The 10,846-nt window shown below is 40.8% G+C and overlaps 1 protein-coding gene across 1 annotated transcript; it reads left to right on the top strand.

Annotated features, from left to right (window-relative positions):
* The first annotated feature begins 1,454 nt into the window (after positions 1-1,454).
* LOC129237746 (probable insulin-like peptide 7) lies at positions 1,455-7,897 on the top strand. Its single transcript, XM_054872667.1, has 3 exons — positions 1,455-1,573; positions 7,453-7,616; positions 7,724-7,897. The coding sequence occupies exons 1-3, from the start codon at positions 1,455-1,457 to the stop codon at positions 7,885-7,887; spliced, it is 447 nt and encodes a 148-aa protein (XP_054728642.1). The 3' UTR covers positions 7,888-7,897.
* The last annotated feature ends 2,949 nt before the right edge of the window (positions 7,898-10,846 follow it).

Here is a 10,846-nt window from a genome sequence, read left to right as displayed (position 1 = left end):
ACAGCTCTTCGGTTCGTTCTCACTTAGAGAGAGACCTTACGGGCAACGCGTCCAAATAATTTTTCTTAAGCAAGCATTACGTTCCCTCCGATTTGAGTCGCCTGTGCCATCCTATAATTCTGGGCTAAAGCTGATTAATCTAGCTTTCCCTTAAAAAGAGAAGGACAGTGCTTTAACTTTCGTTCATTTTCAATGTTGTTAATGGCATCGCCGACTGTTCAGAACTACTTGAGCGGATAAGCTTTAATGTTCCCCAAAGAAGCCTTCGAAATGTTTACCTTTTTTATGAGGAAAGCTTTAAGACTAAATTTGCGAGTAACGCAACCATTGCTCGTGCACTTCGAGACTATAATTCATTATGTAATACCAGTCTGCTTGATTTTCTTATCCAGCCGCAAAATTTATTGAACAACCTAGTATTTTCGAGGATCTTTAGTTTCGAATTGTTAAAATACTGATTTTTAGAAAATTTTAGGCGTACGCGCCTGCTTTAAAACGATGCCAAAGTGAACTATGTAATCAATGTCGGTGGATTTTCCGACAGGGTTGCTAAGCGAATAAATATTCGAATGCAGCTAAGACTTAATAAACAACGCATACTCACACTGTCAGATTTTTACGGTGTTTATTAGAAAACAATGAAAAAGCGCAAATGGCACAACAGGTTGGCCCGCAATCATGTTGGTCTAACCTGGCATATTGATATACACGCATAGACGTGTATATGTGTGTGTGGGTACATATTTATAAGAATTCGCATATATTTGCACACAAAAGGAAACAAATAAACCCATTCTTTTGTGCATTTTGTGGCCAAACATACTTACATACCTACCTACACACATACGTACCTGCGTACGAGTGCAACCCTATCGTCGCCTAATTTGCTCGTACGCAACACAGTAACGGCAGAAAAACTGAATTAAGCAGCCAGCGCAAGCACACTTGTAGAATCAGATGTATCTTCATTAGATTGGATGACAAATCCATATGTATGTGGATGTTAATGTGTGTATGTTGGTGCATAGGTATAATGAAAAACAAAGAGCAATAAAATTAAATAAACAGAGCCAAATTTAACAAGCGCACAACAACAGCAGTGGATATTCCGAGGTCGTAATTTCAAATTTCATATGGCGCTCGTCACTTATTAACACTCCTACACACCAAACAACCGACCAGTAGTTGCAGGTGTTTTAAATCCCAGGCATCCTGCGCATTTGACTTGGCCTTTTTGGTGGATTGGTTGTAAGTTACTTTTCAAAACGCTGCCGCTTCTGCTGGTGGAAAATCAGTTTACGCTTTGCCGTTGACTCGTCCAGTTGTGCAGATCTACTCCGCTGGAGCAGAGTGCAGTGTACTGAAGTTGGTGTCATCATTCCATTAGTCTTAACAAAAGTGCATTTCATTTGGAAGATACGAGTAACTAAAAGTTACTCATCAGCTGTTCGACTATGATTCCAACGCAAAACCTTTTGAACAGTGGTCTGGTTGTGTGCTGCTTGATTCTGTATTTCGTGCAAGTAGAGTCTATACATACCGAGGAGGGATTAGAGCTATTATTTCGCGAAAGGTTTGTATAGAAAGTGAAATAAAAACACTCATACCGCTCAATGAGTGCGATAAAAAGTTGTACGTAATTGGAATTACTGTACAACACTTTCAATAAGTGAATGATCTCCGAGAATATTTAAAAAAGTGTTTACTGTCTTGACAAGTTATTTCGAGGCTCTATTGCGATAGAAGTTATTTTTAAGCAGCTAATAATTAATATAGCTGATGTGATGTTTCTGACGTTGTGAGGTTAGGTTAATTAAATAGTTGCCTAAAATGATCTCACTTGAAAAAGAAATCAGCATCTGTCTTGTGTGATAACAATGCAGAAGAAATAGGGGAAATAACAGGTCGAAACGGATTGGGAAAACCCCAAAGTAACGCAGGACATCACAGCATGCATACCTCGGGGGCAGTGTCCTGTAAGGGCGTTCACGAGATTCAAGAGCTGAATGCACCTCCTATCCACCCGTGGCTAGAAAGATCCCATAGCCTTCCAAGTTTGTGTATTTTTCCAGTGCTTGAACTCAGCGTTCACACGTCACCCACCTTACCTAGAGCCGACCGTAGGTAGTCAAAGAGATCTCAATCCTCTCATTACGCGCTGAAACCACATTATCATAAGAGACCAACTCATGGGTCTCCCAATAGTTCTCACAAACATGACTGAATCCAAAATTTATTGTACCCCTCTCAATTGGAGGCAATATATCATCTATAATCTGTATTTTTCCTAAAGCAATCAGAGTTAGGAGACCTTGCAATTTCAAGTCGATATTCCAATGGAGTTCTATGCAGAGTCCCTGCTGAGGTGGTGAATATGATTTCGAATAGTTTAGATTACTTCGAGGTTTGCGCTTCGACCTCATGGTCTCCTGTGCCCTTTACTCATCACAATACCTCGTCCAGACCCAGTTCCCTTATGAAACTCAATATTGGCCGAGATGTCTCAACCTTATTTATTCGTACTACAGCGCTGCAATGGAGGCGAAGGTGCATTGGAGTCTCCTGGGACTGGTTACAGAAACGACAAGATTCAGTGGACCATTTCACGATCATGTACAGATAATTGCGCATTCTACAGTGGTCTATAAGAACACTCGTGAGCATTCTCAGCTTATCCTTGAGGAGGGTTATGAGTTTTTAGAACTCTTTTAGTTGTACCCTCCCAGTAAGAAATTCACCTGGTGTATCCCCATAATTTGGTGCCAGCTAACCTCCCTTAACCCTCTGAATAACTTACCATAGATATTATAGAAAAGCAAGGTGCCGCAAGTGGTGTCCAGGGACCAAAGGAGCTAAACAGCTCTAAGGCAGTTCTTAGTGCTCATACCCCTATATTTGAAAAACTCACTTGCGGAGTCCATCCAACCAGTACGTCCGAGTGTATGCCAGTATTTACCTTCTACCAAAGGTATCAAAAAGTAAGATCACTTCGCGTCCCAAACAACTGCACTGTTCTTCAGGTAAAAGCTGTTAATTGCTGCGCTGCTGTCGTAGCTGTTGTGAAAAATTGCTGGAGTACCCGTGAGGTGGTTTCCGCGCGTAATGAGAGGTTTGAGATCTTTTTGACTAACTATGGTCTGCTACAGGAAAGTGGTTCTCGTGTCAATTCAGAAAGTACTGGAAAAGTATGCAAACTTGCAATGCATACTGATCAAAAACTTTAGAAGATCCTAGTGCTGAAATTTTGCAATCCATTAAAGAATTGTCTACTTAAAGTGATGAATTTTCATCGGGATAGAGAAGAGATATGGCATGGAAAGTGCAACAACGTCTATTCCTATTCATCGAAACAGTTTCTGCAGAAGTCTGCTCACCTAACCTCTGGGCGTGTATGCCTATACGACAATTTCTCGTTAAATAAAAACTAGAGATTGCTAAAACTAGGCATATTTTGACTCAGCAGGGATTCTGTGCGCTTAGCATTGAGAGTCAGTCACAATTGTTTGGCTATTCTGAGGATGGATTCGTTGCGCCATCTTTCATATCATTGTCTATGTATTTGTTAGAAAGCTTGGTGCCGAGTTGCTCTAATTTATCGGCCCTACAGTTCCCCTCGATGTCCCAATAGCCCGCAACCCATGTTACATTTGGTTGAATTATTCAAACATCTCTGGATATTGTTCGCTTTTCAGATTGTTTTGAGTACCGGGGCATTGCTAATTAGAAGGTAGAAGTGTGCGCAAGGAAGCGTATATCCATATCACTTTCACATATCTGGAAGAGGTTCAGCATGCCGCACACAGTTGCAAGCTCTCTATTAGGGAATTTTTTTTAAAGAAGCGCATGTGAGGTGAAGGCAGATAAGTTTTTCGGACAGAACCAAACTACAAATCACTAGAAGGTCTTTTGCTAAGTAAGAGAGAACTTTTCATCGTGCAGACAAGCAGAGCGATTAGGAATCCGTCACCAAATACTACCATCATCAAAAAATGTCCAGAAGCTAATATGTAGGCTCCATAAGCGATGATGATGATAGACTGGTTTAAGAAGGTTTAAGACTATGTTCAAACAAAACTATGTTCAAGTAGACGCGTAATGAGCAATTAATTAATTGTAAAAAATACTGTTTCTAGTTACTTTTGTATTAACCGCTTCAAGCTACTTATGAAATTCACCAGGTGTGTTATATCTAAACCTCGGATATAGCAGGTATAGCAAAAAAATGACAACCCATATGTTTGAAAATTTTCCCGACGAGAGCAAGGCAGCTGAGAAGAAGGTTTTGAGATAATTCCACCTCACCCACCTTCAGAAAGGACTTGAAGCAAAGACAATGTCCCAAATTTTGGAGCTACGGCTTTGTTAGCCTTAGAAATTCCGAGCCGACAGGATCTCACGACTTTGCACATTTGCGCGCGCTGAGTTGACGCGAGGCCCATTTTTCCAGGAGTAGATCACAAACCATAGGTTCTCAAAGGAACCCCAATCCGCTCATGAAACCGTCTCTCCACGATACAAGAGTCCCCTGTCTAGCCAGCTCATCACTCCAGCAGTTTCCCTCTGTGCTTTTGTGGACGGGAACTCAGATGAGACTAATATCGAAGTATTCGGATGCAGTTGTGCGAGAAGTCAGACATTTCCCTAGTAATTTCGAACACACAAACAACAAGCCCAAGTCCCTAACTGCTGCTTGGATGTTGGAGTAGATATTTACGTTCTTTTCAGTAATTACAGAAGTAATCAACCAATCCACTATTTCCTTAATTGCGGCTACCTCCGCTTGAAAAACACTACAGTAGTCCGGAAGCCTAAATTTGAGGTTGATGGGGAGCTCCTCTCAAAATACTTTCCCACCAAACGTTCCATCCAACTTCGAGCCATCAGTTTGCCATAGAAGCAATGGGTGCCGCATCCTTAAACTGGGATATTTCAATATATCCACTATAAAATATAAAATTCATTCTGAAGTTAAATTTTCCTCGCACCGAACTTTTCACCAATATAATCAAAAAACTTTCTGCCAAAAACCACAGCTGTCAAATACCAATTGTGTAAGTTGAATTTCATCATCTCATCAAACTCAGTGAAGCAATTTAAAGCGTAATTGCTTCAGCTAATTGATCTGTTTGAACATAGTCTAAGGAATTTGGACTCATTTGGTATCACAAATGAGCCACCACGGAATGGTGTGTGCAGGCGGAAATTTCAGCAGCCCCTCAAGTGAGTATATAGCCGACTTAAGGGCTGAATACCTGAACTTTACTTGGTTAGCGTAGACCATGTGGTGACATCAGCTCAAGTTTTCTAAGTTTCAAGTTAAATTACACAACCATTCATTGTTCCCTCCTACCTTAATATTTTTCGAGCAAATCAAAAATATTCTACTAATGTGAACGTAGGCTATGATTGTACTGATTCTTTTACAGAAGCGAAAAGTACCACATTCGAATGACAAGGCTTCATGCTATGCAGGTGATGGTCGCTTGCGTTCATTGTGCAGCTGAGTAAAAACACTCACAACAGGTCGCCAAAAAATACCCACAGCTAAGATCGCTTGATTCCAAAACACTCTTTTATATAACTTCGATGCATAAAAAATAATTAAATTTCATAAAAAATCGTATCAAAAAATCTAAAAACTGTCGTACAAATTTAGATATTACTCAATAAACAAGCCTTATCATAACTAAGAAATATATTAAAAATATTTGTCATTGTAAATTTTCCAAGCTAAGATATTTTTTATTTATATTTTTTGTCGATTTTCTATTGTTTTTAATGTTACCAGAAAAATTCCATAGCAATCCCGGCCATACGATCAAGCAAAAAGGCCAAGCTCTCACACCATCACACACCTAGGTGCCTGTCGAAGATATTATTTTATGTAATTCTTAATGTACGTTTTCGCGGGGTATAACAAGCCGTTCAACCTTCTTTCAGCAATATCCATCAAGGCTGAAAAATATGTTGATCCTAGGGCAGTGGCAAAGTAGGTATTCCAAAGTACCACCAGCAATCGCTTTACTACATTCGTTGCACGCTTTGCTTTTCTATAATCGAATTTTGGTTACGTGATGTGGGGTGAGACAGTGTCCCGTCAGTACCCCAACCAAAATTTTGCAGTCTTTTCTAGAGAGTGATAAAAGAAAGTTAGTAGTTTTCGTATTCCAAGTCCTTAGCATAATTTTGGCAGTTTTATATGGCAATCCTTGATCATGACTGCAACACAGATCTGCATATCTTCGCCCACCAAAAAGGTGCTGAGGGGAAACATGCATACCCTGTAAACGGCCTTAGCTAGGCCTCTAACCGAGTTGCTCCTCACATCCTCACCCCTTTCCCAGCAAATTTCGAAAATTCGATTATTATAGGTGAGACGGGGGTGTGAAGACCAAAGATGTTGAGACCCATTACCCAGGTGTTAACTTCACGGAGGATTCAGTCAGAGGACTGCCACCCAAGTCCAGAGTATGGTTTACAAGCGCGCGAAAGCATTTTGCCGAGAGTAAAGAGTAAAATCAGTAATGGATTTCAAACCTAATAGTGTGATTGCATTATATTTGGCTGGAAAATCAAAACCAGCGATTGTTCGTCAGCTCGAGCACTTTAAGTTAATTAAGTTTTTGTGTATCGCACCATTACTCGTTGCAATGATACTGGTAGCATCGCGAAACGTCTTGGAGATGGTCATCAAGAGACGACAACGTCACGTGAAATGGTTCAAAAAGTGAAGAAGCGACTTGAGGGAAATCCCTGGCGAGTCATCGATTGGCCACCAGGAAGCAGCGCCCACAAAAGGTAATGATTTGGGCCGCAGTAACCGCAGACGGGCGCTCTCCAATCGTTTCCATCGAGCCTGGCGTCAAGGTAAATGCGAAATATTGTCGGGAAAGTATTCTGGAGGTTGCTTTGAAGCCGTGGGCAGACAAATATTTCGGTGGGAGACCATGGACGTTTCAACAGGACTCGGCACCATCTCACAAAGCGCCGAGAATGGCTAAAAAACAACGTTCCGAAATTCATAATGTTCACAATGACTCTCAAACTCACCAGACGCGAATCCAATGGGTTATTCTCTTTGGGTCGGTTTGGAGTGCAAGGTCCGAACTAAAAGATTCACCAGTCTCGAGGAGCTGAAAAAAGCCATTGTGGCCAAAATACCTGCAAGTCACATTCGGGCAGCTTGCGATTCGTTGCTGGACCGTCTCAAGTCCGTATTCAAGGCAAAAGGTGGTCATATCGAGCAAAAGTAAATTGATTCTTAATTTTATATTATTCTCACACATTTTTTGACTTTGAATTGAATAAAAGTAGTTTCCCAAACTAAATTTATGGCCTTTTCAATTGGCCAGCCCCATTAATTACCTATACTGCTTATGTACGCACAAAAACTTGAACAGAGAAAAATGAAGTAAACTATGTAATTGTACTATTTTTCATTAAATATTACAGATCCCAATCGGATTGGGAGAATGTTTGGCATCAGGAGACACATTCACGTTGCCGCGACAAATTGATACGTCAGCTATATTGGGCCTGTGAAAAGGATATTTACCGGCTAACACGACGCAACCGCAAGCGCACAGAGAACGAAGCCATGCAGAAAAGAAGCAAACGTAATGCAAATAGTTTATTTTTACGAGTTCTTTCTATAAACATTACTTAATATTTTCTTACAATTTACATATCTGAATAAACATTTCACATCGCGCCATTTATGCAGCCATATCTCGCATCTGGCTAAAACTGGATTACGTGAACACTTTACTGCGCACTCGACGCGCAGATGCGCCATCGATTACGAATGAGTGTTGCACCAAAGTTGGCTGCACCTGGGAGGAGTACGCCGAGTATTGCCCATCGAATAAGCGTCGTAATCATTACTGAGATGAGGAGAAAGCCAAAGCGCTTGGCAAGATTGATTGAAAGAACGAAATGAAAGTGAATCTCTGCAAAGAGCTGTGTGGCTAGAAAAAAAGGATTAAAAAAGCGGAATGCAATTTTTAGTCAAATGTAGTAAATAGGTGGAAATTATAAGTATTGAACTATTATCAAAATGTACAGATGGTGTTGGAAAAAAATTGTTATTATTCAGAGTAAAATATACAGTTATTGTGTGCTTCTAGTTGACTATTCATCTCACTGCTTATTTGCATAGTTGTACGAGTACTTTTACATCAACTTACATTTTAATCTTAAGATATGGTAATATATACATACACACATACATATATATACATTTAAAAAAATTGCTTGCGTACAAACGCAATGTATATATATAAATATTATATAATGGGTGCTTTTTTCACATGTAAAACCTTCGATATCAAACGATTATTCTAAATGCGAGGTATGGTTCTTAAATTACTAACCCAAAGCTGCTATAACAGAAGTATGTATGCGCCATACGCCAGTGACCGCCAACTGTTTTGAAACTAGTTCTTTCGGATAAACCCGTCACAATGGGTCCGTTGTGGCAACGAATTTGACTGACAGCAAAATAACTAGTTAATGTGAGTCGAAGGCGCCATTTACATACGTGCCGTACGCCATGCCGCAATGCACAAAACCGGTGAAAATGAAAACTCTTTTAAGAATAACAATTTTGTACCGCGCAAATTTTTATCGATGTTGTTTTTTTATTATATCAAATTAAATGCAGAAAATAAATGGAGTTTAAATTGATTGAGTAAATTCAAATGCACCCTTATCTTTTCAAAAAAGCTTGAAAGAGTATAGAAAAGCCTTGGCTTAACCAAGTTGTCCTGACAACTGAGTGTGCGTAGCTAGTGATGCAGCGCTTACAATACGCCAAATCTTGGAAAAGACCCACGAAAGGAGAATCGACACACACCATATTTTCGTCGATTTCAAAGCTGTATTCGACAGTACGAAGAAGAGTTATCTGTATGCCGCGGTGTCTGAATTTGGTATCCCCACAAAACTAATATGGCTTTGCAAGATGACGTTGCTCAACACCAGCAGCGCCGTCAGAATTGGGAAGGACCTCTCCGAGCCATTTGATACCAAACGAGGTTTCAGACAGGGTGACTTGCTGTCGTGTGACTTCTTTAATCTGATGTTGGAGAGCATCGTACGAGCCGCAGAACTTAATCGCTCAGGCACAATATATTATAAGAGTGTACAATTGTTGGCGTATGCCGATGATATCAATATCATCGGTCTTAATAACCGCTAAGGAGGCAAAGCGAATGGGTCTAGTGGTGAACGAGGAAAAAACGAAGTACCTCCTGTCTTCAAACAAACAGTCGGCGCACTCGCGTATCGGCAGCCACGTCACTGTTAACAGTTATAATTTCGAGGTTGTAAAAGACTTCGTTTATTTAGGAACCAGCATTAACACCGATAACAATGTCAGCCTTGAATTCCAACGTAGAATCTCTTTTGCCAACAAGTGCTACTGAGCAGTAAAGTCCTCTCTCGACGAACAAAACTAATACTCTACAAGGCTCTCATCATGCCCATCCTAACGCATGGCGCAGAAGTTTGGACGATGACAACATCCGATGAAGCGACGCTTGGAGTGTGCGAGAGAAAGATTCTGCGTAAGATTTTTGAACCTTTGCACGTTGGCAACGGCGAATATCGCAGACGATGGAACGATGAGCTGTATGAGCTTTACGACGACATAGACATAGCGCAGCGAATAAAGATCCAGCGGCTACGTTGGCTGGGTCATGTCGTCCGAATGGATACAAACGCTCCGGCTTTGAAAGTATTCGATGCGGTACCAACTGGTGGTAGCAGAGGAAGAGGTAGGCCTCCTCTGCGTTGGAAAGATCAGGTGGAGAAGGACTTGGCTTCACTTGGTGTGTCCAATTGGCGCCGATTAGCACGAGGAAGAAACGACTGGCGCGCTTTGTTAAACTCGGCCAAAATCGCGTAAGTGGTTATCGCGCCAATTAAGAAGAAGAAGAGTGATGCTGCGCTGGGTATCAAACCACATCTACATCAAAGGCAATAAGATTGCCGACGTGGTACTAAGAGGAGACCAGGTTTTCATGGAGCCGTCACTATTCTCAAGCCTTAACTGGTTATCGACCATGTTTACAATTATAAATGGGCGAACTCAGAGAGGAAAACAGTAGTTAAAAGCATTAGGGTTCCTCAAGCAGAACTACTTTGTTATCAGTTCGATAGAAAATGCATTAAGGCGTTACTCACTGGTTATCTAACGCGTCACAATCGATTCCGTGTTTACATGCACCTGTTAGTTCTGTCTACTAAGAGAAATTTTCATCTTTGAATAAAAGTCCTTCGTTTTTAGCCGTACAGTGGGAAAAGCATTTGAAATCATGTATAGTTGAACTCCAGGGTTTATAATTCGTTAGCTCACGACGTTTTACTTTTCATCAGGGAAGGTGAAGATGTCGTGGGCAGCAAGGTTTTAGGACGTATTTCCGTATTCTTTACATTTTTTGCAACAACAAATTTTTTCTATCGCTCTCGATATTTTATCTTTAAAGTCCTATTATATCTTCAGTCAGCAAACCTCGCCAACCAAAGCATATTTCGAGAAATTAAAGCATAAAAAAAATGTGTTCCGTAATAGGTTAAGTTGGTATGGTGGCCCAAGGAATGAGCACAGTTCGACGAAGTTAAACGGATTCGTCCTTTGTGATACCATTATGATGGAGGTGAGGTGAAAGAGAAAAACCGTTGGGATGAAAGAAGAGGGCGGGGAGAGGTGCTGGGGGAATGGTTAGGAGTATGGGTTTAGAGTGTGTAGATTATGAACGATGACTGCGCTGCGTTTGTGCCAACCGCTTTGTGCTGCTGATGAAATTCATCAGATTTTTAATGTCAACACCAGCTATATCAGCAG

The sequence above is a fragment of the Anastrepha obliqua genome, chromosome 2 (assembly GCF_027943255.1).
Source record: "Anastrepha obliqua isolate idAnaObli1 chromosome 2, idAnaObli1_1.0, whole genome shotgun sequence".
NCBI classification, from domain to species: domain Eukaryota; kingdom Metazoa; phylum Arthropoda; class Insecta; order Diptera; family Tephritidae; genus Anastrepha; species Anastrepha obliqua.
The sequence above is the reverse complement of the archived record's forward strand: the minus strand, read 5'-3'. Positions and strand labels throughout refer to the sequence as shown.